Source organism: Leucopleurus acutus, assembly GCF_964270905.1.
Source record: "Leucopleurus acutus genome assembly, chromosome: 1".
Classification (NCBI taxonomy): Eukaryota; Metazoa; Chordata; class Mammalia; order Artiodactyla; family Delphinidae; genus Leucopleurus; species Leucopleurus acutus.
The window spans coordinates 2,038,888-2,066,827 of NC_139142.1; the positions used below are offsets into that span (position 1 = coordinate 2,038,888).

General features: G+C 60.6%; 1 protein-coding gene across 1 annotated transcript; it reads right to left on the reverse strand.

Moving 5' to 3' along the window:
• Positions 1–1,437: 1,437 nt before the first annotated feature.
• Positions 1,438–9,927, reverse strand: EXOC3L4 (exocyst complex component 3 like 4; the record flags this gene model as incomplete). The annotated part of the gene is made up of 11 exons (XM_082839393.1): positions 9,507–9,927; positions 8,001–8,637; positions 6,924–7,035; positions 6,582–6,704; positions 6,114–6,214; positions 5,833–5,913; positions 4,608–4,722; positions 3,915–4,034; positions 3,676–3,828; positions 2,883–3,004; positions 1,438–1,630 (listed from the first exon to the last, which is right to left on the reverse strand). Exons 1-11 carry the CDS (start codon positions 9,910–9,912, stop codon positions 1,438–1,440), a joined length of 2,163 nt encoding a protein of 720 aa, XP_082695519.1. The 5' UTR covers positions 9,913–9,927.
• Positions 9,928–27,940: the final 18,013 nt, after the last annotated feature.

Below are 27,940 nucleotides of genomic sequence, written 5' to 3' on the forward strand. Positions count from 1 at the left end.
ACCCCCCGGCCTGAAAATCTCACCCAGACCACTGCCAGCCCCTGGGCTTACATGTGGGGTCAGGCTGACCTGTCAATCACCTGCCCCTCCCTAGGAAGAGAGGTGCCCCTCCGATACCTCCCCTCTCCCTGGCTGTGAGGATCCCAGGCCACCAGTGCTGGGGCCTGTTGTGAAGCAGTGCCAACCTCCACCCTCCGCTGGCCTCAGTTTCCCCACTGACACAAGGACCGCTTGTCAGCATCAGCACTCACACACCCCGCCCCCGCACCTGTTCCCGGAGCCTGGGAGCCCCATCCTCTCTGCTTCCTCCTTCCTGCCTTGCTCACCCCACCCCCGCTGGATTCCCCACTTGGGAAGATCTGGACACTCCCTCGGCCCCCGGCCTGCCCCACCCCTGGCCAGGTGCCCCCATGGAACAGGCTGCCGCGGGGACCTGTTCCTGCTCCCCCGGGGACCCCGAAAGGGGACTGGGGGGAAAGGCACCTATCGCTGCCTCCAGCCGCATCCTGTCCGTCTCCCCATCTCAGAGCTCAGCCTTCCTGGCAAGCCCGAGGTTATGGACGCAAATGGGTTCCAGAGCAGCGTCAACTGCAGGCTGGAGCCCAATTTCAGTGCCAACTATTGTGAGAGGAGAACGAGGAGGGGCGTGCGCGAGGGTGCAGCGCGGTGATCTCCTTGCAGCGCCCCGTCCAGAGCCGAGACCTGCAGGGGCACCCCCCATACACACACTCCAGGTTGACACTTGCCCTGCCGCAGCACACAACTCTCACTGCTGGGAAGTTCCTCTCACAACTAACCCAAATACCTCAAGCTGCAGAACAAGGCTTGGCCTTTTCTTGTCTCCCAGGGCCCAGGCCTGCTTAGAGCGGGACAGAGCAGCGCTCACCCCGCTGGGCAAAGCTCACTAGGCACGCGGCACTGGGGGCCCGGGGTCAAAGCCTGTCTTGCTCTGCAGCCACAGGGGTGGGCCTTCCCAGTTCTAGACCTGCCTCAGTCTCCCCATTGGTGCAGTGAGCAGGAAGCAGTCATCACCAAATGGAGTCACCGCGGAACTTCTGGCTGGACCCTGGGTGCATGGGAACCCAGGCCTCCTGCCTGAAGCCAACTTGGCCTGCCCCTCCTTAGGGAGACACCATTTTCATTCATGTTTATTTTAAAAATAAATACTCTGTTCTTCACTTTCAGACTGGGGTGGCGCTGGACAGTTAGGCAGGGAGGCCTTCCTGGGTGGGCAGTACCGATGGGAACTTCTGACACGCCCGAACCCTCCCCCGCAAATGCCTGAGATGCCTCTCATGGCTGTTCATTCTGGTCACCAGCCATGCGTGGCTGAGGACGGGAATTCCACGACCATGGGCTCCTGACTTGGGGCTCAGTGCCTGGGGGGAAGATGGCCAACCCTCCACCTGGGGTCGGCCCCTCTCAGGCCCAGGAGCACTAGATGCAGGTGATTAGCACATCCATGGAGGTGGGCACCTCGATCTCCTCGAAGAGCACGTGGCCCCCAGCAGCGCCGGGGCCCCCTGCCTTGGCCACGGCCCTCAGCAGGTCCTGGGCATGCGTCAGGAGGTGCTGGTTCCGACGGTGGCCCAGTCGGCGCAGCGCTAGAATGGCCAGCACGTGGTCCCGCCTGCAGAGACACGCGGACCCTCACTGCAGACCCAGCAGCTTCAATGACACCCCAGACCCCGAGGTGAGGAGAACCCTGGGGGCTTGGGCTGGAAGTACGAGTGCACCCAGCATTCCTGGAGCCTGGTCTCAGAGAGACTGAGAATGAGCCTGGAGGAGCCGTGCTCCTGGAAGAGGTGGCTGGGCCTTGAAGGGTGCGAAGCCACGTGGAGCCAGGAGGGCAGGCCTCTGTGGCCTACGCAGAGGTTCAAGAAACCTAGTGGATTGAAGGATGCAGCAATGCAGCCACATGGGGGCGGGGCCGGGGGAGCCGCTGGCCTCAGAAAGGAGTCAGGGCCTCCCGCTTCCAGCCCTGTGCAGGGAGCCACAGCCAGGCAGCACGCAGAGAGGCAGCATGGGGGTGGGAGGCCTGCGCCCAGTGGCATCAGGAGCTCCCCCTCCCCTCCCGAGCACCCCAAGAAGCTCGAAGCACCGCCCCACAAGCTAGGGAGGGCAGGCCAGCCCAGGGCAGGAAAACAGGGACGGGCCAGAAGGGGAACCTCGGGCGCTTGGAGGGGAGGGGTGGTCACTGCAGGCTGGGGGCCTGGAATTTTCCCCGGGGGGTCGGGGTGCAGGGCAAGGCGGTGGGTCCAGGAAGGAGCTAGGCCGGGGGTTTTCTGCAGTCTCCCCACCCTGGAATCTCCAAGGCCATGGAGAAATTCGGGCTGGGATTTCCATGGGTACCATGACTCACCCCCCCCCCCCCACACCCGGGATCAAAGCCTCCTTCCTCCTGGCCAGGTCTGGGGCTTCCGGAAAGAGCCTTCTCCCAGGGGTGGGGGCCGCGGCCTCCCCTCAGCCTCCCAGGGGAGGGACGTGTCCCCACCATCAGACACGGGAGGAGGGTCTCCCACTCCCTTCAGACTCCAGGGGTGGGGACGTGTCTCCCCATCTCACCACAGGACTGAATGAGGATGGTGAGAATAGACCACGAGGGAAGGGCAGCCCCCATCCCACGAGGCTCCGCCACAGCCTGAAGGCCGGGGGCCCTTAGCTGCTGCACCTGCACCTGCGCACTCAGGCCGGCGCTAGTCCGAGCCCCGCCCGGGAGGCGCCCCTTCCCCTCCCCCTCCCCTCTCCCCTCCCCCGAACCAGCTCGCGCCGCCCTCAGGCTCGTCGCCCGCCCACCTGCAGCCGCAGGGACACTTCTGCAGGCACGAGTCCCCTGACCCCAGGGCCCCGCGGGGCCCGCCAGAATCTAGTGGGGAACGGACCTGATGTCGGGGTAGCTCCGGATGAGTGTCTCCAGGTGCTGCCGGATGTCGTCTTTGTAAGTCTCGCCCAGTATGTCCGCCACGCACGGGATAGCTCGGCCCAACCAAGTGGCCTCAGAGCCCTACGGACACAGGGAGACGCGTGCGGGGCGGGCCACTGTCCCCCCACCCCGGAACCCCCTTGCCGCCCCTGCCTGCAGCCCATCCATTAGAACCCCGTAGAGCCCTCCTGAAGCCACCACCGCGGTCCCACTGGGTTGCCTCCTGCATCGCGGAAGGGGACGCGGGCCTCGGCACCGTGGACTCAGTCGCAGCTCAATAGTCATCTTCCCTCCCCCACGATAGAGCACGGAGGCGTCTTCCAGAATCTGCTCAGATGGGTAAACCGAGGCCCCGCGGGCAAGTCCTGCCTGGAGTCGTACAGCGGGTGGGGGACCAGCAACCCAGATAAGAGGTGTATGTGTAGGGAGCAGACCCTCGAACTGCTCAGGGTCAGGGGCTCAGGAGAGGTCTTCCATAGTTCCCGCCCATCAGACGGGGCTGCGACCCTCATCCCTTCCCCACACATCCCACAAACTACATGCAAATGAATGCAAACGTATGCAAAGTGTCGTCCCCACCGGCCCCGCTCCGCTGGGGGAGAGTGCGCAGAATCACTTCCGACAAAGCCTGCCCCGCAGGGGCTCTTACAGGGGCGAGCGGAAATGAGAATGGGGGATGCTAGTGGAGGGTCCCCACGCTGGAGGCCCCCCGAGGAGGCCGGCACGCCGGGGCAGCCAGACAGTGCTCCTACCAGGTCCTGGAAGGTGTTGCCAATGGCCTGGGCGTCCAGGCTCATCTTCTGGGAGCCACTCACGCGCTCCACACCCCGGAACCGCTCGCGGGGCCTCAGCGCCTGCGCCAGGTACTCGCGGACGACGTAACGGTGTACCTCCTGCAGAGTCTCCTGGGCGGCCAAAGCGGGGGTCTGGGTCAGGGTCAACAGTAGGGGCCCTGGGCATGCCCCCACCACAGCTCGCCTCCCCCCCATACCTGCGCCCGGGGCGGGACCACATGCTCGAGGTGGCCGGCGAATGCCACCACCTTGTCCAGGAGGGGCTGCAGCACATCCTGTGTCAGCCAGGCCTTGGTGCACAGGACCTTGAAGAGCGGCTGGGGGCAGAGGGGGTCAGGAGTCTTCTAGCCAGGTGTCCTCCCCACGCACTAGACCCTCCCCTGGGAGCCCCGTGCATGGCTCCTGACAGGGGTGTTTCAGGCCAAGGGACAATCTGTCAACAGGAAGAAATTCTGGGGAGCTATCTGACCCCCTCTCTACGGTACCTTGGTGACATCCCCTCTCCTGCCACAAATTATGTCACTAGGCCTTTCCCAGGGACTGCCTCCTCCAGGCCCGGAGCCCCAGTAGGCAGAGTTTGAGTTTGAGTTTGAGCCTCTAGCCAGGCCTTGCTTGGGGAGTCCTGGGGGGGCCTTGAGGGGCCAGATGAGGAGAAGTTCCTTGGACACACCCACTCTGAGACGCGGAGACTGAAGAAGGTAGTTGTTTCCCAACTGTTTCTGCTCAGCTGGGAACTTGTCTGGGTCCCCCGCCAGCCCCCCGACACACCACCCCACCCCAGCACTGCCCCCACGGTAAATGAATGCCGTGACTTGGGCTTCCAGGCTCCAGGACACAGGGGGCACCTGCTGGGCATGGAAAGTGGGGAGAGAAGGGCCCATTCCCCTCACCTGCACATCACCCTGCAAGCCCTGGAGTAGCCGCTTCTGAAAGGCGCAGGTGGCAGCCACCAGGGGCTTCTCCAGCTCCTCAAGGCTTCCTGGGAACCTGGCCAGAAGATGAGTTCTGGGGAGGGGCCAGGATAGGGGACAAAGTGAGCAAGGGGGAGCAGGCTGGGGTCAAGGCCTGGCATACAGCCATGAAGACTGGTGCCACACCAACTCCATTCGCTTAGACTATAATGTGAAGGGCAGACCCCTGGGGCTGGGAGCAGAGTCAAGTGAGGGGACAGCACTGTGCCCCAGATCATAGAGGGGCAGGGCAGTGGAGTGGTGGTGGGCCCACCGCATGGCAGAGCTCCCCTGTGGCAGCGCTGAGCCGAACCTGCATCCCTCTTGGTGACAGAACAGTGCAACGCAGCCATTCCTGACACAGGGGCCCCTCCTTTGAGCCTCATAACTGCCTCTCCAAATATTATAATGTCCCCATTTCACTGTTGGGTAAACCGAGGGCCAGGCTCTGCCCGGTCCCCAGCCCAGGGACACAGAAAGGCAGGCTAAATTTCCATCAGGGGCTTGGCCAGAGGCTGCCTACCGAGGAACAGAGAATGTTCCCTGGGGCTGAACCCCAGGGTTCCCCATGCCCAGGGCCAGTCTGGCCCAGGTTAGGGACAAGAGAGTGTTACAGAAGCAGTGCCTCAGCGTGGTCAGGCTTTGGGTTCACACAGACCTTGTTCACGTCCCAGATCCAGCCCGTCCTGTCTGTGTGACCGGGGACAAGTGGCATTTCCTTTCTGAGCCTCCACGTTCCCATCTGTACATGGGGACCCCACCCTTGCGCTGCAGCAGCTGATGCATCTTAAGTGGGGGGGACACTAACGCTTGGCACAGAAGGGGGACAGCCAGTGCCAGCCCACGGGGGGCCTCTGCCTTCTGGGGGTAGATAAACCCAGGCCCCAGCACGAGCAAAGCCCTGGGGGGGAGTGTCAGGAAGGGCTTCTTGGCCTCTGCTCGGCCTTGAAACTCCCTGCATCCCTTCCAGGGCCTCAGCTCTGCGGGGCCGAGACAGGACCCCACAGCGGAGACGGAGGCGGAGAGGCGAGCTATCCCTGGAGGCCTCCTGGGAAGGCCGCCTGAGGCCGCCGCGGTAGCCTTCCCGGTCCCGGTTCCCTCAGTTTGCGCGCCCCCTGCCGGCCGTGCTCGGCACCGCCCCTGCGGAGGAGCGAGATAAACCCACCTGAACTCCTCGCAAGCATTGATGTTGGCGCACAGGTTAGGCTCGCTCACCGCCCCCGACTCCAGGAAAGCCTTTTCAAACCTGGCGGAGAGGTACGCAGAGGTCTTGGAAACTCTTTCTGGCTTCTATGACCTCGCGTCCGCCCTCCCTCCGGCCTTACGATGAGGCTTGTCCGGGGATCTCGGACCCTGAGCCAACAGGATGGGCCCTCCCCAGGGACGACCACCGTCCACACCCTGGCCACTCCACCCACCACACCCCGGCCCAAGATGCGCCCCTACCTGGGCAGGAAGAGGCCAAGGGCCCGCGTGCAGATCTGCAAGGTGGTGGCCTCCAGCTCCGCGGAGATGACGCCGGCTGCCTTCACGTGCTGTGCCACGAGCTGAGAGCGATGCCACGCGCTGAAGGTGCGTCTGAGCCCTCAGTCCCGACGCCCCCAGCCCCCCACCTCGCAGCCCCGTGATGTCTCCAGCCTTCCCTGCCCTTCCTCGACGTCTCGCCTGCAACTTCCAGCGGCCCCAGCCTCGAGGTCAGCCCTCCCAACTCCCCCCACCCACGGGGCCGCCTGCTAAGCTGGGAGCTGTGGCCTGGCGCTCCCAGCTTGGCCAGGCAACCCGAGGGCCTCTGATCCGGCCCCATATGGGGCCTCAAGCTCCCGTCTAACGGGGAGGCGGTTATGACTGTATTTTACAGCTCTGGGTGTCTCTACCGCCTGAGGCCCAAACACATGTCCCTCCTTCTGGGCGCACCATGTGTACGTCGACGGACAGCGACGTACGGTAGTGGCCCTGCAGCATGTGGGGGGCCTCGGCAGCCACCCAGCGACTCTGTTCTTCCTGCAGGATGCCATCCAAGCAGCTCGCGATCTTGGTCTGTGCGGGGTAAGGAAGGGGCCGCGGTGAGACCCTCCCAGGAAGGAGGTCCCCTACCTCCCGAGCCCAGAGCCCCGTCACGCGCCCTTGGAGACAGGGGCCACCCTGCTGGTGCACAGGCCCACGCCTGAGGGCACGGAGCCTCCCTGCAGTGGGGCGGCGGCGGCCACACTCAACCTGGACCCCGCCCCCTCCGGCCTGGCCCCTCGTGGCCCTTACCTCCAGGAAGCTGGCGTAGTCGCTCTCGAGTCGGGCCCACACATCGGGTGCCAGGAGTGGGGGCAGCGGCTCCGAGGGCAGAGCCAGGTCCTGGGAGCCCAGGAAATCAGGACTGGAAGGCAGGGTGGGGCCTGAAGTTCTGAGCAGAACTCTGATGGGGCAGCCACTGCCCCTACTCCCCTCTGGATAGGCTCAAAGCCTAACGCCATCACCGTGAGGGCCCCAAATCTGGGCTGTTCACATCCTCAGCCCCCCAGCACGCCCTCCAGGTTTCCATGCCAGACACCCCTCCCCGCGGCTTCTGACTGCAGGACTTCCTGTTACCCTCAGCAATCAGCTGTGCATGCACAGAGTGCATAAAGAGGGCCGTCCAGATGGACCTTGACCAGGTTGCCTCGGGTGTGACCACTACCCTCACGGTCAGGGTACACCCAAGACTGAACTCTAAACGCCCCCAGGACCATGCAGCTCAGGGACCAGCCACTATCCTGTCCACACTAGGGAGGCCCAGACAGGGGCGGGTACTTGTCTGAGGCCACAGGGCCTAGTAAGGAGCCCAGAACTTTGGCGCCCTCCTCCGGCTTGCCTGTCTGCCCGTGGGGCTGGGGGGCGCTCAGCGGGAGAGGTGACCCACCCCACGACGTTCTGCAGAGCCCTGAACCCAGGTGTCCATCCAAAGCGAGAGTGGGGCTGAAAGCCAGCTCACGCCAAGCACTGTGAGCCCACGGCTGTGTCCTGCCTGGAGGGGTGCCCGTTGCGAATTCACTCAGAGGCACCCTGTGGACTAGCTTGTGCCTAACTGGGCTCCCTGCCTCATAAGCAACCCCCGCCCCCCACCCGGATGCTTTCCAGCTTCAGGAACCGGGGGCTGATGGCCCCCTCCCCTTTCGGGAGAGCACCATGGTCTAGAACGGAGAGGAGAGAATGTCGAAGCCTCCCGGATATCGCCAGCACTCTCCGGGGAGGAAAAGGGGAAGAAAGGTGCCCTGTGCTCTTTAGAGCAGGTTCCTGAAGGCCTCTCATGTGGGCAGTTCCAGCCCCTCCTTGCCCCTCATGGCGTCCTGGCTGGGGCCTCACCTGCTGTAGACATTGGAGGCCCAGTCCAGCAGGACGTAGAGCTGCTCGCAGCTGTGGGTGTCGTGCGCCAGCTCCTGGAGGCGCTGGGCCACTGCGCCGTGGAAGGCGCGCAGGTAGGCCTCCCACGCGGGATAGCCGGCGGCCGCGTAAGCCGGGTGCACCTCCAGCTGCACCTTCTTCAGGTCGTGGCGAACCAAGCGGCCGAGCTCGTCCAGAAGCTGGGCCAAGCCGGACCCCGGGGCCTCCCCCGCGCTCACCTGCTGCACACGCTCCCGCGCGCTCCGGCGCACCGCGTCCTCCCAGTGCTGGCGCCAGTGGCGCGGAGTGCACAGAAAGTCGCCGTCTGCAGGGGGCTCTGGGTGGGCCTCCTCTTCCGCGCGCACCACGCGGGCCAGCTCCGCGAGCACGGCCGCGTCCACGCCGTCTGGGCCCAGGGTCTCGAGCACGATGGCGCCGATCTCTGCAGCCAGCCCGTCGTAGTGCAGGCACAGGTCCATGGCGCGCCGCGCAAAGCCCGTGGGGTCCTGCTCGAAGGTGCGCGAGGCTTTCTCGGCCACTAGCCGAGTCTCGAGGTGCCGCAGCTGCTCGAAGGCCGCCAGCAGTTTCCGCTCCGTGATGAGGTCAGCCACAGATTTGTCTTTTGCGAAGTCAGGTGAGAAGAGGGGCAATGAGGGGGACGCCTCAGCTAGGCCTGTCAGCCCCAATCCCACACATCCGGAGCCGGGCTGCCGGGCCCCAGAGCTGCATCTGAAGGCCTGCTCCAGGAGCGACAGCCCCAGGTGCCCTGTGTCCTTTGGAATCACCTTTGAAGAGGCGGAACCCCAGGTCCCAAGCCTGGCTCAGAACAGCAATTGGGATCAGCCCCTGCCTTCCCCCTCCCCCACTCCCATTCCCACTCCCAGCCCTACAGAACTGGACCTGGTGGCTTCAAGTACAGTCCTGACTGCAGGTCCATTGGGGTCAGAGCTCAGGGTGGGCATGCCCAGGCTCCTGCCACAGTGTCCAGCTTCAGCACTTCTTGCTGTTCCCTGCTCTGGGCCAACTTCCAGCCCCTAGGAGCGCTCTACCTTCACCTACATTCCCCCTTCAGGGCCCTACTCCAATGTGTCCTCTCCTGGGCAGCCCCCTGACCTCTCCTCTGCCCCATGGCTCATAGGCACCCTCTGTGACGCTGTGATCTGAGAGGGCCAGTGCCTTCTCCACCACTCTGGTTTGGCCAGGAGCCAGGCTGTGGAAGCCTCTGGAGTACTGGGGTCCTGCAGATCTGGGTTCACATCCCATTTTTCCACTTCCCAGCTGTGAGACTTGAGGCAAGTCACTTAACCTCTCTGAGCCTCACTTTTCTCAGCTGCCCTTGTTGGAATGTTGGAAGAATTTAACGTGAGATTGTACAGGGGCAGGGGTTTGGGGTAGCTGGGGAGGAGAGCCTGTCAGGAAGCCTAGGCCCCACTGCCCCCCTCTCTGGCCTCGGTTTCCTCCCCCGCTTAGCAGTGAGGAAGCCCTCACCTTCTAGTTCTGCAGGCCCCGCCCCAGTGGATGACTGCGGGCTGACACCGTCCATGGCCCTTGAGGGCGCCTCCCGGCCATGGGCCACCCCTGGCCCAGTGGCAGCCTGGGTCTGGTCAGCAGCCGGGCCCTCGTCCCGAGCACGCCGTAAAGACCGGAACAAGAGGCGGGAGCTGCGCCTGAGCAGGCCTGGGTCCTCCTGGGGGGCGCAGCCCGAAGCCCACTGGCTTGCCTTTGAGAAGGCCCGCCGAAGGGTGCCCAGGCCAGGCCTCAAGCCCTCACGATGGGCGCTGGACGCATCCTCGCTGCTTGCCTTCCGAGTGCCGTGAGCTGGGATCTGGGGTACCACAGGCTCCCTGGGGTTGTGCAGCTCCGGCCCAGAGGCCACTGTCTGAGGCGACGGCATCTTGGCGGCAGCAGAGCTGGGGGCAAAAAGGAGGCTCAGGAAGCCCTGGGGGGTGCCTAGCCCCCAGGAGCAGACACAGAAACCCATGAGAGCCCTGTGGGATGTGCTGGGGCCCAGTAGCTTAGTCAGGGAAGCTTTCCCCAGGAGGTGACCCCAGGGCTGTCAAAAAGGAAATGTCACCAGGCAGCTCCCATGGCCAGAGCCCTCTTTGTGCCAGGCTGCAGCTACTTCTGCAGACACAGACAGCTGCTTCCATCAGGAAACCTTCGCTGACACCATCTTCCAAGAAGGTCTCCTCCAGGTACCCACCTCACCGGCTTTGCCAGGCCAGACCCTCCCATCGGAGCTGGAGACCCTCCCATCAGAGCTGGAGAACGCGTGGGTTCCGGGGCACAGCCCGACCCGCAGCCCACAGTCCCTGGGGCTGGGCCCAGAAACCACGTCCAGGACTTCCTGGACCTTAGGTCCTGAGGCTAAAATGCCCACCCCCTCCACAAGCCACTCACTGCCCCCCACCCCATCCTTCAGCTCACCCCCATTCAGCCATCAGGCCTAACTGCTTCTGCTCAAAGCGGAGCTCAGGGACCCCCGTGGGAGGCCATGCCTTTTCCCTGGGTGTCTCAGAACTGGAGGGAGGTGGGGTCAGGCCGGAGGGGGCTGGCCTAGGCCACCGGGGGCTTATCGGGCCTTGCAGCCTGCAGGGAAGGTTGTGGGAGGGGCCATGCTTCTATATTTAACCAGGGGCGGGAGGTTCCCAAGCTGTTTCTCACCCATTGCATCTCCTCCCCACCACCCAGAGAGGTATGCTCTGGCCCCTCCCCGACAGAGGGTGGGGAGGGGGTCCCCAGGGCATGGGGGTGCAGAACAAGGGCTGCCCCTGACCCATCCCGAGAGGGGCCCTCACCACCCGGGCTCCTCCAGGCTCCGCCCACACCCCACCCCCTTTCCGCCCAGCCTGGCTGTGTTTGACTTTCTGCCTTTAGGTTAAGCTAGGGGTGGGAGGAAGGAGAGAAACTTCTTGGCTGCTGGAACCTCCCACCCACCCCATTGTGTTAAGAGGGGTTGGAGATGGTGGGGGGCCAGCAAGGTCTCACTTTGGCCTTGAAGAAACTGGGGCCCAAAGAAGGGCAGGACCTGCTGAAGTCACTGACCAACCAGAGGCTGAGACCCCCCCATCCCCAGGTCACCCCCCACCGTGGGGACAAAGGCCAGGCTGGAGCCAGCACCTGACTCTTGGGTGATAGTGGGCAGGAATGGCCCCTCCCCGGGCCTCAGTTTGACACCAGGATGGGCAGGACCCAGACCCCTATCCACCCCCTCATGCCCTCCAGCGAGATGTCTGTGCGGGGGTCAGACATGCAGGGGGTCTGCTGAGGCCTACCTTCCTCTCCCAGAGGCCACTGAGCTGCTGGAAGGAGGCCCCACTGAGGGAGGGGCAGGCTCAGTGATTGATGGGGGCCTTATCAGCCCCACCCCGGCCACAGGTCGCTGTCCTCCCCTGGTGCCAGGACTCGGGGACCCTGCCCGCAGACCAGCCCAACGGCAGGGAGCATTGTCACAGGAGCCGGCCATCCCCTCCACCCACTGCCGCCCCACCCCACCCCCGGTGTCCCCCAGTGCCCAGCAGGGGCAGGTGTGGTGATGAAGAAAGCCATTCCAGCTGTGCCCAGCCTGCCGTGCTCCGGGCTCTGTCTCCAGGGAGTGTGGGGGAAGGACAAGCTGGCCTACCTTGGCTGGGAAGAGCTCACACTTAGTAAGCACCCCTTGCGTGCTCAGCCCAATGCCCGACACACGTCAGATCCCCATGACAACAAAGTGGCAGGGTGTCGTTCACCGCATTTCATACATGAGGAAACAGGCTCAGAGAGGGACAGGGTCTTGCCTTAAGCCACACAGCTCCCGGGTGGGGAGCCTGGGCCAGCCCAGGTCTGTCTAGGAACCTGGGAGCAGAGGCTGGACTCCTGTGTCTCCCGGCATCAGCAAGCCCTGCTGCCCGAGGAACCCTTTCTCCTGGCAGAGGTTCGGAAGGTGGGGTCAGCTCCAGATGCCCGGAGCGGGGTCGGACTTGAAGCTCTCCCAGGAAGCCTAGAGGCAAGTTCTGGGGGAGGAGGGGCAGCTGGTGGCTGGGTCTCATGGGAGGTCACAGAGGCAGAGACTTGGAGCCCACCTACCCTGCTCAACCACCCTCGTCCCAAATCAGAGCTGCACTGAAGGCCCATCGAGGCCCCCAGCTGGTCCCTCTGCCCCCTGTTCCCTGAATCCCGCTTCTGCAGCTTCCCAAGTCATTCTTGACCTTCACAAGGCACAAGTCAACCCGGTCACTCTCCTACTTTAAACCCTTCCGTGGCTCTCCGGAGCCCTCAGGCCAAGCCTGAGCCCCACAGCCTGGCATTCGAAGCCCCCTGTCCTGGACCGAGCTTTCTGCAGCCTCATTTCTGGGCCTCCTTGACCTGCACCCATCCAGCCCCACCAGCCGCCTCGTGCCCATCCAGCCTCCCACCTTCTACTTAGGCTGCTCCTTCTCCCAGCCTCCCCCTCTACTCCCCGAATCTGACCTGGTCTTCAGAACCTCGGGCGCAGGTGCCTCCACCTCCAAGGAGTCCTCGGGCTGTGCTGTGCCACCTGTGTGCTCGCCAGGCCCTCGGACTGTCCCTGTGGCGATGGGGCCTCGTCACTGGCCTGCGGACCTCTGTTCTACCCGCTGCCCGTCACCCCAGAGCCAGCCTGGCGGAGGAGTGAACCATCAATGTAAGGGTCACCCCCTGCCTGGCTGGCCTGGCCAGGCGTCACGCTGGTGTCTTCTGGGCTGCAGACTCCTTGCCGACTCTACCTTGGCCCCTGCCCCGTGCCTGCCTCCCCACCCATGGGGCCTCTCTCTGGCTTTCTTTCTCTCTGTTCCATTGCCCTGAGTGTTCAGAGGCCCTTGTGCCTGGGACGCGGTGCTGGATGAGCTTCAAGGCCCAGGAGGCCCAGGCCTAGCCTGAGCCCTGGGCCCCATGTTCTCCAGGTCAGGCCACGGCACCCACACTGCAGGGCCAGTGGCAGGGGCAGGAATGCCACCCAGAAGACATGGCCACCGGAAGTTCCCATCTGGGGCCACCCTATCTGTGACCAAGAAGTCAAGTTTGGGCTTCCCCCAACACTTACTATCCCCAGCCCCAGCTTCCACCCCCTTTTCCTAGGCCTTCCCTCCTATAGCATCTCCTCCCAGGTATCCCGTGGTGCCCTTTCCACTCCCAGCCTCTCCGCCGACCCTGGGCCTGGACTGTCACCCCATCCTTCAAAGCTACAAATTAGCCACCTCGGGCAGAGGACTGTGTCTCCCTCATACCTCCCACCTGCCACCCCCCATCACCTGGTTACAGGTCCTAACTGTACCCCTTCCTAGACCCTTTGGAACCCATCTCGTCAGAGCAATGGGGGGGTCTTGCCAAAACATAAACCTCCCTTAAAACCCTTCCTTGCAAGGTAAGGTTCTTCTCCTGAAATACGGAAGAAGACAAGCGTGTGTTCTCACACTATTCAACATTTGCCTAGAAGAACTAGCGAAGGCAATAAGGCAAGAAAAATGAATAAGAAGTATAAATATTGGGAAGGACCTGATAAAAAATGTCATTATTTGTAGGTGATATGATCATCTGCTTAGAAATAGCTTTTCTATACTCCAGAAAAGCCTATTTTTAAAAGGCATTTAAAAGGCTTCCCTTTTTAATAGCAACAAAACATAACCCCTCTCCCCACCCTGGGCTGCCATCACCCTCGGGAGAAGCACAGATCCTTAGCTGGGCATTCAAGACCCTTCCTAACTGGCCCCTCCAGTTTCATCTACTCAATCCCTCACCCACTCTGATCACTTGGGTGCACTCACCTCTCCTCCACACCTTTGTACAGACTGTTCCCTCTGCCAACAGTGACCTCACCCCCACCTTCTGCAGCTACTGACTCCTTCAAGGCTCAGCACATGCGGCTCCTCCCCCAAGAAGCCTTCTCCAACCAGCTGAGCCCCAGATCATGGTCAGCGCCTCCTGCTCTGGGCCTGGTTCCTGCCCTGGGCACACCTTCTCCCATGATCGGGGGACAATGACAGGGTTTGGGACATCTGCCTCTTGACCAGAAACCCCCCCAGGGCAGAGATTGGGCCTGACCCAGCCTCCAGCCAGGGCTGGTACATGGCAGGTGCCCAAGGAAAAGAGATAAACAATTTCATGTAGGCGAATCAGCCCATAGGTGTGCCACTACTTTGTGCATATGGGTTTTGCACAACTATGGGTTAACCTGAGTGTGTCTCCCGGTACGTGTGTGCCTCAGAGTGTCTGTGAGTGGTTCTGTTCGTGAGTCCATGTAGGTCTGCATGTCTGCATGTTCATGTCTGTATGCTTTCTATCTCTGTGTATTGTGTGTGCATGTGTGCACGCGTGTATCACTGTGATTTGAGCTGGCATTCTGGCCTGGGCTCCGAGCCGGGGTGCTCAGCCTGGAAGGCCACTAGCAGAACCAGAATTGTCCTCAGCCCCTTGAGTCCCCGCCTACTCCCCACAGCACCCCGGTGGCCCTCCTGCCCCACCTGCACAGACATACCTGCCGGGTGAGTAGACACTGGGCCCCAAACAGAGCAGGGCTGCCAGGAGAAGCTGGCCGAGCTGGGGCCTCAGAGCGGGGCCCAGGCGCTTGGGCCTCCGGAGCAGCCAGAGCGAGTGACCAACAGCTGGGACTCCCCAGCTACCGCCAAGCTGGCCACGGCCCCCAGCCCCCCGCAGCCCCCCCCCCAGCCCCACCCTCCACCGCAGCCCCATGCTTTCACTTGTAGAAATGCTCCCACCCCCTTCCCACTCCAGAGGCAATCACTCCAACCTTTGACTCCTGGCAGCGCAGGCTCAGGTTCAGGCCAGGGGCCATGGAGGGGAGGGACGAGGAAGCAGCGCTCCGGAGGCCATGGAGGGGGTGGACACGGCTGGGGAGGGCTGGTCAGACTGAGGCCAGAGGCAGCAGGCGCCAGCTGGCTGGAAGGGGGCACCCAGCCCACAGCGGCCAAGCCCAGAAGGACCCCTCCCTCCAGGGCAGAGTCGCCAGCGCCAGCCCTGTGCCCTGCCTGGCGCTGAGAGACCCGAGGGCAGAAATGGGGGGGAGACGGCGACAGCCAAGGGAACATTGTAGGCCACCTGCCAGGAGCTGGAAGAAGGAGAGGGGCCCTCGAAGACAGATAGGATTACGCTCAGGGACAGGAGGGATAGCAGGGGTCCGCCCGTGAGGGAAGGTGAGGAGGTGGGCCTGAGCCTGAGTGGCCAGGAGCACAGGTCCCACTCCTCCAAGGTGGCTCCAGCTAAAGACATTTTGTGGGGAGGGTCACTGAGGAGACGCTGGCCCGACACCCTCCTGGGGGGATTCCGCTGCTGGCGTCCTAGGGAAAAAACTTAGGGAAAATCCAGAGAGGACAGATCCAGGCCTGTTCACTCGGGCTGGAGCCACAGGGGCGTGGGGCAGAGCAGGGGAGGTGCTCTGGGCAGCGTTCTGAAGAGAGCAGACGCAAGCCCCTGAGCTGTCCCAGGGCCGCCATAACACAGGACCATGGGCTGGGGGGCTTAAACAGCAGACATTTATTTTCTCACAGTTCTGGAGACTGCAAGGTCCCAGATCAAGGTGTTGACAGGGCTGATTTCTCCTGAGGCATCTCTCCGTGGCTTGTGGACGGCCGTCTTCTCCCTGTGTCTTCACATGGTCATCCCTCTGTGGGTCTGTGTCCTCATCTCCCCCTCTTATAAGGCCATGTTGGATTAGGACCCACCAAAATGGGCTCATTTTAACTTAGTCACTCTTTACAAAGACCCACCTCCAAATACAGTCACGTTCTGAGGTACTGGGAGGTAAGACTTCAACATAAGAATTTTTTGAGGACAAAATCCAGCCCATAACAGATTGGAAGGCACCTGAGATGCTGCAGTACCTTGCTGACATCTGCACATGGACCAAGTTGTACCTGGATATACCAGCACCTCCTCCAGGAAGCCCTCCCTTGAGTCATTAGCTCCCAGAGCCCTGGGTTCCCCTCTGTGAAGTGGGGCCATAAGAGTCCCAGCTCAAGCCTATGAGGCACCCCGCTGGTTGGGTGGGCCTTCCCCCCCACCCCCACTCAGGCCAGCCTGCCCGATGGCCTCCTGTCCCATGTGTCTCCAACAGTCAGAGACTAAGAGATGAGGGGGCAAGCACAACTCAAGAGACCGAAGTGGGGGGGGCCCTCGAGGTGATCACCCAGGGCTCGTCGGTGGAAGTCCTGGGACCCTGTGGGGTAGCTGCTCTCCACCCATATTGCACTAGGACACCAACTCAGAAAGGCATAGGAACCTGCTCACGGCCACACATTTGGCAAGAAAGAGGCTAGGCTTCCAGCCTAGATCTCTGCCTCTGAGGACTGGGTCTTCCCATGGGGCAGGGCCCTGGTGGACACTGGGGGCTCCTTGGTCTGCCCCTCCTGTTCTCCAGGTCACGGGGCACATCTGAGTGCTGGGACCTCCCAATGTAGGTCACCTCCACTCAAAAGACAGGTCCCTAAAAAGTTGGTGGTGCCCAGGCCTGGGGGGTTGCCCCCAGACCTCTTCCCAACCCCCAGCTGCACCCCACCCCTGCCCAAACCTGTGCCCGCTTTTCAGCATGAGGCTGTGCTGTTTCTTTTACTCTATTTCCATGTTGTTTTCCCCCAACTTTCTCAGTAACATCCCTTCGGAAAAGTCCCAGCCTTGTCTCAGAGGAGCCTTGGGCACAGGGCCGGTCTGGCCCGGGTCAGGAGAAGGCCGAGCAGAGGGGGCAGTTGGGAAGCGGTGGAACAGCTGGGGACCCCAAGAAGAGAGCAATTCCTCTGCCCCATGTTGGGCTGCACAGCCCTGGGAGAGGCATTTCTCATTCAGCCTCAGGTTATTCCTCCATAAAATGGGGTTGTTGTTGGGATCCAGTGGGCTCACCTCAGCAGAGGACCTGGCACCCAGGGCAGGAAGGGAGGGAGAAGGACCACACCACCAGATGCTTGCGGGTCCTAGGGGTTCCTGGGGAGCCAGGCTACTACACGCTGAATGTAGAGGCCCAAAGCGGCAAATTCCACTTACACTGCCGCCGGGTCCAGGGCAGAGACCGGCCTGGGAACAGGACACCAAGGCTCCAGCCTCTGCCCCTAACCGGCTGTGGGCCTGGGCAGGGGTCAGTGTCTGTCTCTGAGCCTCGATCTCTCCGAGGCCGATGTTGCAAAGTTTAGGTTGGCCAGCTCCTGCGTGCTGGGGGCGGGGCCGCAGGAGGAGGGGCGGAGCATATATCTCTGGCACCGCCCCCTACAGTTACGCGCAAGCTCGCGGGTCAGTCGTTGTGCGCGTGGTCTCAGCCTGCTGGTCTTGAAGGGCCGAGGCCCTGCGCTGTGCGGGACAGCAGACCCACAGGGTGAAGATCGCCCCCACTGGGCTGCCTCCCCGGGCCTGACACCCCCTTATTCTCCAGCTCACGGAGCACGACGGGGACCCGGGACCTCCAGGTGGGTCGCCTCCACCCAAGAGCTGCCCTGTTAGGCGGTGAGCTCCAGAGTGGCGTTGTGGGTTCCGCTAGGGCTTAGGCCTCGGGCGCACCTGGGATCCTGCCCCAGCCCGGCTCTTTGTCAGCTGTGGGACCTTGAGAAAGTCGCGTTTAAATGGCTGCAACACTCTGCCTGGGAGGGGCGAGGATGAAATCTCAGTAAATAGCACCATCGTCCCGCCCCTCCCCAGCATTCCACACCAGGAACCCGGAAATGACTCCTGCTTGCTCAGGCCCTCGACCCAATCCCATGTGTCAGCAAGTCCTGGCAAGGCTTCCTGTGAAGTGTCTGCCCCCTGCCCCCTTGTGGAGCCGACAGGAAGGGTCTGTGGAGGAAGAGGGGCGGGACCTTGAAGGACTGCCCAACCCCCTCCTAAGAGGACCCATCCTGGGCCTGTGTACTGGCCGCAGGTTTAAAATTAAAGCAGGCTGCCAGGCAAACTTCTGCACCTCGCCTCCCACCTCTCCTGCATTTGGGGGGTGGGCTATTTTTAGAAAGAAGGCGGGTAGGAGACAGTGCCTTATTCATCCTGGAGGTTAGCAAGGCCTCCAGGAAAGAACAGAGGGGCCTGTGTCTCCCACCTCCTCCTCCAGGTTCACCAAGACCTCACGCTACCACCCACCTGGGCCTGTGGATTTGTTGAGCTAACATCTAGGCAGGGCTCCACCTTGCCAGGCCCTGAGCTTCCTCAGGCCTGGGTCAGCCTGGCTGAGAGCAGGGGGCCAGGTTGGGATGATGGGAGGGAGTGGGTCCAGGCAGTGATCAGGTTTCTGCGCCCCACACCCACCCCAACCGGCCAGCAGAGCCAAGAAACGATGTCGCTGTACCCCATGGAGGGATAGGGCCCTCGCGTGGCCCAGGAGGAGGTGCTACCCAATCTCCCACATGGGCACGCTGGCTGGATCAGTGGCTTCCCAACTTCAGGGATGCCGTCATAGCTGGGGCCAGCAGTAGCCTTGGGCACCTCACTTGGCACCTCCGCTTCCTCATCCATACAATGGGATTACGCAGGGATTTAATAAGATTCAAGCTGGAATAGTGCACCCCACCCATGTACCATTCCTGTGCCCTACTGCACCCAGAGTGGGTAGGGGGTGACAAGAGAAGTCCTGCCTCGGGGTCCAGCCAGGGCTGGAGGCCCCAAGGAGGGGGGGAGGCCACCTAGAGGAAGCTGGTCTATCCTTGGACAGCCTCAGCTGAGGCCGAGCAGAGCAGAGGGCCCTAGGCAGGGCGCCAGAGCAGCAAACACGACAGTCCCGCCAACCACCCTCACCCCCAGTGTGGAACACCCAGTGGTCACTCACTGGGCACTCTGGTCTGGTCAGCACGGGCTCTGAACAGAGGCCCTTGCCTGGAAGGCCACTGGCAGAACCAAAATTGTCCTTAGCGCCTCGAATCCGCACCAAGTGCACCCCCTGACCACCAGGAAGAGTCTTTATTTCTGCTTCCAACCAGAGAACAAGGAGGGGTGTGATCCGGACCCTGGGCTGTGGACAGGAGAGGGCAGGGGCTTGCAGTGCTGGCGGAGCTGGTGAGGCCGGAGGTGGTAGCTCAGCTCTGCCTACTGGGCGCCCGGGCAGGCCCAGGCCGCTCTGGGGCTGAGGCCCTCCCAGCTGTCAGAGCCCAGGGACAGCGGAAGCTGGCCATGTCCTCGTCCCATCACTGGGTGCAGGGGGACTGGTCCTCAGAGCTGGCACGCTTGCTGCCAGCGTCATCTGGAACCTTCCCTGGTGCTCCCGGCAGACGCGGTGAGGGAGGCTGCAGAAACACAAGGGCCTCCGTGTTGGTGGCTGATGCATTTCTGACAGGTCTGCAAGGAAACGTGCGAGGGTGGGGCAGGCCCCAAGTTCCCCACGGGCGAAGGAGAGGAGGTGCTGGGTGCGTGGTCCTCGGCGAGAGAGGGCGGATGAGGCCAGGCTCTGGGAGCCCCCACCCCAGAGCTTGCCCACCAGAGCTTGGGAGGAGGCCCGGGGACCTCCCCAGAGCCCATGTGTCACTGGTTACCCGAGGGGCGGACCCTGGACAGACCTGGCAGAGGCTGAGGGGAGTCTGGGGAGAGGTGGGCGGCACGGCACGGACAGGCTCCTTCTGGGCCCAGGCTGCAAGGGGCCTGCGGGCCAGGGAGGGAGGAGCAACCGGCAGGCGGGGGGTCAAGCAGCCCCAGCTGAGGCTGAATTCCCTGGGACAGACTCCCCAGGGGTCTCCAGGGGACAAAGCTAGCCAGGGCGCAACGCACGCCTCATGCACCCTCCACAGAGGCCCTCACTGCCCAGCCCGCTGTTTCTTCCGCGCCGCAGGGCTGGCTCCTGGCTGACCCCTCTCCTGCCCGCATCCCCCTCCCAGAAGCTCCGCTGGCTCTGGCAGCCCCTCGGCCTTTAACCAGGGCGCCCACGCCAAGACAGGCACCTCCCACCAGGCTGGCCCATCTCCCCGGCCTCGCACCCACACCCGTACCCCGCGCAGGCCCTGGTGGGCAATGCACGCCTGTCCCAAAGGTAATGAATCGTGAGGGCGAGGGGAGAGGGGTCGGGACCGGGTGGCGAGGGGTGAGAACAGACGCATACCTGTGTGCCAGGCCAGGGGCCACAACAGCGGATGAGGGGACCTCGTGTGCCGATGGGAGGGGGACGGTGACAGGGAGAGGGGCAGGCCAGGCAGCGCCTAAGCGCCGAGCAGAAGCTCACAGGGCAGGCAGATGGATGGGTGCGGGCAGGCTGGAGGGCGGGGGACCCGGCTCCTGACTCCTCTCGGGACCCCTACAGGCAGCCCCTCACTCAGCAGCAGCAGCCTGGCTCTGGGCGGACCCCCTCTGGGCGCCCTCCAGAGGCCAACACAGCTCCCCGCTCGCCACGGCACCCCCCTCGCCGGGCTCCACCACGATTGAGGGCAGCCGCTGGCCCACCCGAGGGCCCTTCTCCCGGGCACCCACCATGGCCTGCAGGGAGGGTGGGTGGGGGTCAAGGCAACGCCAGGCCTGGGCTCCCCACTCCCTGCCATGCCTGTCCTGCACTGTCCCAGTCCTCAGGGCCAGGAGAGCACATGCGCACACATGCACATCCCCCAGAGGGTCCCGGCCCCTCCCCCATCCCACCACTGGAGCTGGGGCACTCAGCACCTGGGATTGCGGGCTCTCCCTGGGGCAACACAGGACCCACCTGGGCTCAGCCCTTAGGCCCATTTAACAAACAGCAGCCTGAGACCAGAAGGCCAAGGTCACATGGTGAGCGAGCTCAGGGCTTTTGTGCATCCCCAGCTGTCTCCGGTATCCTGCAAAGCCCCTTCCTGGGGTCTTTCCTACTGGGCCCTTGGCCTCCTCCCCAGCTCGGAGGAGCTGGGAAGCTGTTGCCATGGCAACCTGAGTGACTTGCTCGGGGCTCATTGTTCAGTGCCCACAGGAGCCCTGCGGGGGGGCTGCCTCCCCAAGCTCTCCTGGTGCCCTCAGCATCTCCGCCTCCCATTCAAGGCCTTCCAAGGTAGAGGCCCCAACCCCCAGTGCCGCGGCACAGGCCTCCGGCCCCGGCGCCACAGCAGCCCTGACTTCACTCTGTGGCTTTGCCTCGGCTGGTCCCCTTCCTGGAGCTCCCCATCCCCCCTTCTTTTACCCAGAAAGAGAACTGCTTGCTGCGTGTCTGCCTTCCCCCAAAGGTGCATGGAGGAAGGGCAGGCACACAGCCCGCAGGACTTTGTTGAATGGCCCTGAGTGCCCCCAGCAGAACCATCTGAACATGTGTTTAAATGCACTCTCTGGGTGGGGGCCCAGGAAACAGCATTTTAACAAAGTACCACAGGTGACCCTTAAGTGTGAAAACAGGTGTCACTAGGCTGGGACATCTGCGGAATCGGAGTGACAACAGAGCAGGGACCCCAGCATGGCCCAATGACTGGACCTCCTGCTGGCCTTGCCAGTCCAGGGGCTCCTTCTGGGAATCCCTCTCCCCCCATCCCACCCTGCCATTCTCCTTCCTGCCCTCCTCCAGGGAACCCTGCTTGTCCCCGCCCAGGGGTGCTCCTCTGCCCAGGCAGTGGGGGAAGGCGATCCGGGCCCGTGGAGTTTGGTGTCCACCCTCCCCGTCCGCCCCGCCAGGAGGGCAAGCCCAGGCTCCAGACTGGCCCTCGTGCAGCTCTGGGCTGGTCCCCCCACTCTGGTCCCACTGCCCCCAACAATGAGAAGAGCCCAACTCCAGCACTCAGGATATCAGGACGGCACCCCTTAAGCAGGGACCTCACTTTTCAGCTCCATCAATACCACCCGGAAAAGTAGCGCTGAGGGCAGGGGACCCTGGCATGGCCGAACCCAGCAGAGAGCAGACTGTCTTGGGCACAAGGTCTGCTTTGCAGATCAGACCCCCGTAGAGGAGAACCTCCACCCAGATGGGTAAACCGAGTCATGCGCTGAGTCACAGGCCAGGGCTCCAGGGTGGCAGACCGCAGGGTCCCGACTGCATACCTTTCCTGCCAGGCCTCCAGCCTCCTCAGCTGGTTCAGCTCTGGCACGGCGGGCTGGGGGGCACTCATGCTGCTGTCACTGTTGGGCTGCTCGGAGACAAGGAGCAGAAACGGGGTGTCTGCTGTGGGCCAGATGCTCGATCCCACCCTCCTCCCGGAAGCTTCAGACGACTCCAGCCCACACCCGCCCCACCCCAGGCCCAGCACCCACAGCCCAGGCTGGACCTCTCTCACTGCTGCTCCCTGCCTGAGCCCACCCTCAGAGGGGGCGCTGAGGGACAGGTCCCACACGGTGTGCCCAGGCTGCAGCGGGGTGGTGGCAGGAGTGCTCAGTCCTCCCTGAGAACAGACACCCTGCACACCCAAGGCGAAGGGAAACTGACCTCCTGCCTGCGTGTGGCCACGCCCACTCAAGCCAGGCACAGGGGCAAGGGAGCCCCGCCAGAGACCACACAGCGGGGGCTCTGGGAAGAGAGGTCCTGCCAGGACTCGTGGGCACCAGCCTCAGACTCTCCACCTGCACTAGGCCAGAGGCAGAAATGGGGGCGGGCTCTGGCAGGCAGACACCTCGTTGGGCACTGGCTCGGGGGACAGCAGCGGCCACGTGCAAGGGGCAGGAGTGCTGGGAGGGAGGGCACTGACCGGCAGGCTGGAATGCTTGTGATGCCCTGCTGCTTGTGGGGAGGGGATCCTGTGCCCACCCAGCAAAACAGGATGGCTGCCTTTCTGGGAAACGAGGTTTCTTTCACCCAGCACCCAGCTTAGGTCAGCTGAAGTCCCACTGGGACCCAGGGAAGGCTGCGAGGGGACCACACACTGCAGTGGGCATCCCAGGGCATACCCACCTGAGCCTCCACCCAATCCCAGAGCTTGTGAAAGCCCCTCCCCCCAGGCTGATGCTCCCAGGTCAGTCCCTCCAGAGGAGCCCTTCATGGGGGATCCCATCCCAGGACCCCAGAACCTCAAGTAGAGCCCGGGGAACCAGGACAGAGACCAGGAAAGTGGACTCAGAGATTCAGACAGATGCGAGAAAGAGCCAGAGGGACAGGCAGGAAAAACCCACTGGCCACAGAGACAACGCAGAGCTGATAGAACTGGAGAAAGAGAGGGACAGAGAGAAGACAGAAACTGACCCAGAGAGATTATGCGGATGGAGAAGGAGAGAGGAGGGGTGGTAGAGACAGGTGATAGAGCAAATGCCTGAGGGCTGCCACCCCGCAGCCCGGCGCCAGTGCCAGTGGGGCATCCGCACATCTAAGGCTCCGCCACCCACACCTCCCTCAGCTGCCAGGTGTGTAGGGCCAGGTATGGCCGCGCACAGCCCCCACATATACTGCTCTCGCCCAAAGCGCAGCGTCCAGCAGCCAAGGGCTGACTGTGGTCCCCACACCCTCCCCTTCTCAAGGGAGCTCCGACTCAACCCCCCCACTCGCCCCTTCCTCCTCTCCCACCCACGCCGCGCCTGGCCGCCCGGGCGCCCCGCGGGGCCCCGGCCGGGACAAGGGTGAGGAGGGGCGCCCCTTGTGCCTCACTCATACTCACCCGCCCGCGCTGGATGCCCGCGCCGGGGCTGCCACGCCGGGCTTGGAGCTGCTCGCCCCGTTCGCCCTCCGTGGCTCGCTCCCTCCCTTCGTCCCCCCCCCCACCCCCGCGCTCTCCACCCACGGGCTGTCCCTCGCCCCGGCCCTTCATTCACACTCACGCCCCTCGGCTACCGGCCACCGCCCTTCCCAGCTCCAGCTCCCAGGTAGCACCCCGGCCTCAACCTCCCTTTGACAAGACCGCATCCCCCAGAACCTGATCCTGGTCACTTGAGGCGCCCAGCCTCAAGTTTGAGGTGCAGGAAATCAGGGGGCAGAATTTGGGGAGGCCAGATACATAGAGGACGCCCTCCAGTTGGAAGGGGGAGTGAAGAGGACTACACTCAAGTGTGAGGGCCAATATATGTGTGTGTGGGGGGGCGTGTCACTGCACCAGTCCCCTCTTCACCCCTGATGCCATTCCCCAAAAGGAACAAAACAGCCTTGGGACAATCAGTCTCATTCAGCCTGGTGGATAGGCCTGACACCTGAGGCCAAGATGCCTAACCTCTGATCCACATAATTCCCCACCCTTCTACCATCCGGCACCTAACATCCACCATCATTTATCCAACGTCCAATGTCCATCCAACAACCACAATCTATCACCATTCAGCATCCACTTATCCAACCACCGTCATCTACCATGCGCCACTATTCATGTCTCTTCTACTATCCAATCACCATTCAACCACCACCCAATATCGACCATCCATTACCCTCCATCAATAAACCAACATCTGTCCCATCCACAATCCACCACCTAACTTCCACCATCCAGTTACCATCCATTCACTATCCACCAACCACCGTCCAACCACCATGCATCCATCCATTCCCCACCACACCCACCATTTCCCAAGCATCAGTACACCATGAAAATACCCACCCTCAGTCCAACCTTAATTCACCATCCATCCATCCACCACCTACATATCCATCATTCACCAGGTAACAGCTTTCCATCAATATTTAACAACTATCTATCCATCTACTGATGATTTATCCATTCACCACATATCTGGCTGTGAATCATCAATCTACCATCTACTGTCTATTTATCTGAATTTATTCACCACCCAACCATTAGCCTCCAGCCAGCCAGCCACAATTCACCCATTCACAATTCAGTCACCAGTCATGCCCCTCCCTAATCCATTCATATTTCTATGAACCATAATCTACTGTCCCCCACCCACTAGCCATCTACCATTCACCCACCTCTTATCCCTATTCACACATATCTATCCGTTCATTGCCCACCTCACAATATCCTCTATCATCCATTCATCATCTATAATTCATTATTCATCCAAAACCCATTCAAGTGTCATCTACCACCCAACCATATTCATCCATTCTAGAAAAACTTACTGAGTGCCCTCTATGTACCAAGCATTACTTTAGGTGCTGGGGATAGAATAGAGAGACAGCAGTGAGCATTCATCCACCATAACTCCTCCACCACTACAATCCATTCACCATCCAGCCAGTCATTATCTGTGCCTCATCCCCCATCCATTATTCACTATTCACTCAACATCCATGTTCATTTATTATCCATTCACTGTCCATTTGCCATCTATCCATCTTCCTCTATCTATACATTAAACCCTGCATTTACAGTACACTGACCACCTACCAACCATCTACCATCTCTCCACCATCTTCCCATCCACCATTCACCTTTCATGCATCTATATTCCAAGATGTAGCCATTTATCATTTAGCCATCATCCATTCATCCCCTAATCATCATCTATCTATCCAGAATCCACCCATTCATTATCTGTCCACCATCCACCTCTCATCGACACGTCCACAGTACACAAACCATTATCTATTGACCTAGCAACCATCCATTTATTTGCCATTCATGCACCTTCCAGCCACCATTGACTTGTTCACCATTGATGATCCATCCATCACATATCCATTCACATTGATCTACCATCTTGCCATCCATTCTCTACAGCTAGATCCTTCACAAGCATCCACTTACTATTTATCCACCCTCCATCCATACTCCCATGATTCATTCACCCAAGCATCCACCACCCGCCACCTATCACCTGTAATGCATCCACTATCTATGGACATTTCAGTATCCATCAATCCATCAATTTAGTGTCCACATTCACCCACCCTCCATCTATCCATCTACAGACTATTTATCTATTCATCATCACTTAACTACCATTATGTAGGTGCATCCACCATCTTCCTACCATATACCATCTAGCACCACTATCTACCATCCTTCCAATACTTATCCAACCATTATCTATACACCATCCTCCCCACCACACACACATCCTGCCATTGCATCCATCACTCATCCGTTAATTCACCTCCCATGCAGTCATTCATTCCTCACCAACCACCTACCCACTTAGTAACTTACCCATCCATCATTCTGAGATGAATTCATCTATTCCTATATTCTTATGTTATCCATACACAGAAACAGAAGTAAATCATTCTCTCTTCTCTTTTTCCACCACCCATCTCCATCATTCACCCATCCACCCATCTTCTCACCATTCTTCTGCCCATTTGTTCATAAACTAAGCATTTATTTATTAATAAATCTTAATATTAAACATAAATAGTAAACACTTATTACTCAGTGCTAGCGCTGGGTTCTGGGATCATCAAAATGAATAAGATCTCATCTGTATTCACAGTCTGATGAATTCACAGTCTGATGGTTCAAAAAAGGGAAACATCACAATAGCCAAGACATGGAAACAGGGTTTCCCTGGAGGCATAGTGGTTAAGAATCCGCCTGCCAATGCAGGGGACATAGGTTCATGCCCTGGTCCGGGAAGATCCCACATGCCGCGGAGCGACTAAGCCCGTGCGTCACAACTACTGAGCTTGTGCTCTACAGCCCGCGAGCCACAACTACTGAAGCCGGCATGCCTAGAGCCCGTGCTCTGCAACAAGAGAAGCCACTGCAATGAGAAGCCCACACACCACAACGAAGAGTAGCCCCCGCTCACTGCAACTAGAGAAAGCCCTCGCGCAGCAACAAAGACCCAACGCAGCCAAAAATAATAAATAAATAAAATTTAAAAATACATTGGAAAAAAAAAAAGACATGGAAAGAACCTAAATGCCCATTGACAGATGTATGGATAAAGAAGATGTGGTACATAGTACTCAGCCATTAAAAACAATGGAATAATGCTCTTTGTAGCAACATGGTAGGACCTAGAGATTATCATACTAAGCGAAGTAAGTCAGACAGAGGAAGACAAATATCATATGATATCACTTATATTTGGAAGCTAAAATACAATACAAATCAACATACCTACAAAACAAAAATAGACTCACAGATATAGAGAACAGACTTGTGGCTGCCAAGGAGGTGGGGAGGGAGGAAGGAGAGTTTGGGATTAGCAGAGGCAAACTAGTATGTATAGGATGGATAGACGACAAGGTCCTACTGTAGAGCACAGGGAACTATTATATATTCAATATTCTGTGACAGACCCTGGTGGAAAAGAATACGAAAAAGAATTTATATATATGTGTATATCTGGGTCACTTTGCTATACAGAAGAAATTAACACAACATTGTAAATCAACTATACTTCAGTACAATTAAAATTTTTTTAAAAAAAGGGGAATCAGGCCAGACAGAGAAGTGTCAGTGTCAAAATGCGTACTGCGTCCAAATCTTCGTGCCTCCACCTCCTGGCCATGGAGTGGCTGTAGCTCTTCGCACAAGTTTCCAAGGAGGATGACCTGGAAGGCGGCATCACGTCAGGATCAGCTGAGGCCTGATCTGGGCAAGGTGGCTGCAGCGTGGGAGACTTGATGATGTGGGTGAGAAAAGAGGTGAGAATGGGAAAAGAGGTTGGCAGACATGAGGCAAGGCTGGGAGTACCCGGCTAAGAGACTGGTCCCTGATGATGGGTTCCTGGTGACAACGGGGAGCTCTGGGGGGCAGTGTTTAGGCAGGCAAGTACCCCATTCAGCTAAGTCCTGAGAAGGGACCCCTCCCCCAATATACATACACTTCTTCATTGGACAGTACCTGGACCAGAAGGACAGGGGCAAACCTGCGGTGGTCACTGTGGCTGCAACCACACCCTCTCAACACCCAGGCACCCTGTGTCAGGAAAGCGTGTGTGGGCACACTCCCCTCCCACCACCCCTTCCCCCCAGAGGCCATCCCACCTCCTTTCCACTTGCGCAGGATTTTCTCTCCCTACTTGTTAATGAGGGTGTTAGCTGTCACCCAAGGTGTTGCCTTTCACCCAAGATGTTAGCTGACAAGGGCCTCACGGCTCCTGGGGTTCGCTCACTCCTAATAGGGCTCTCAGGAAGTGCTCAAGGCCCTTGAGGCTTAAAGCTCTGATGGTGCAGCGGCGGCTTGGGACGGGGAGTATCTTTAAGGACAGGCCTGGAGGCCTGTATCTGAGCCCACAGAGTCCAGTCT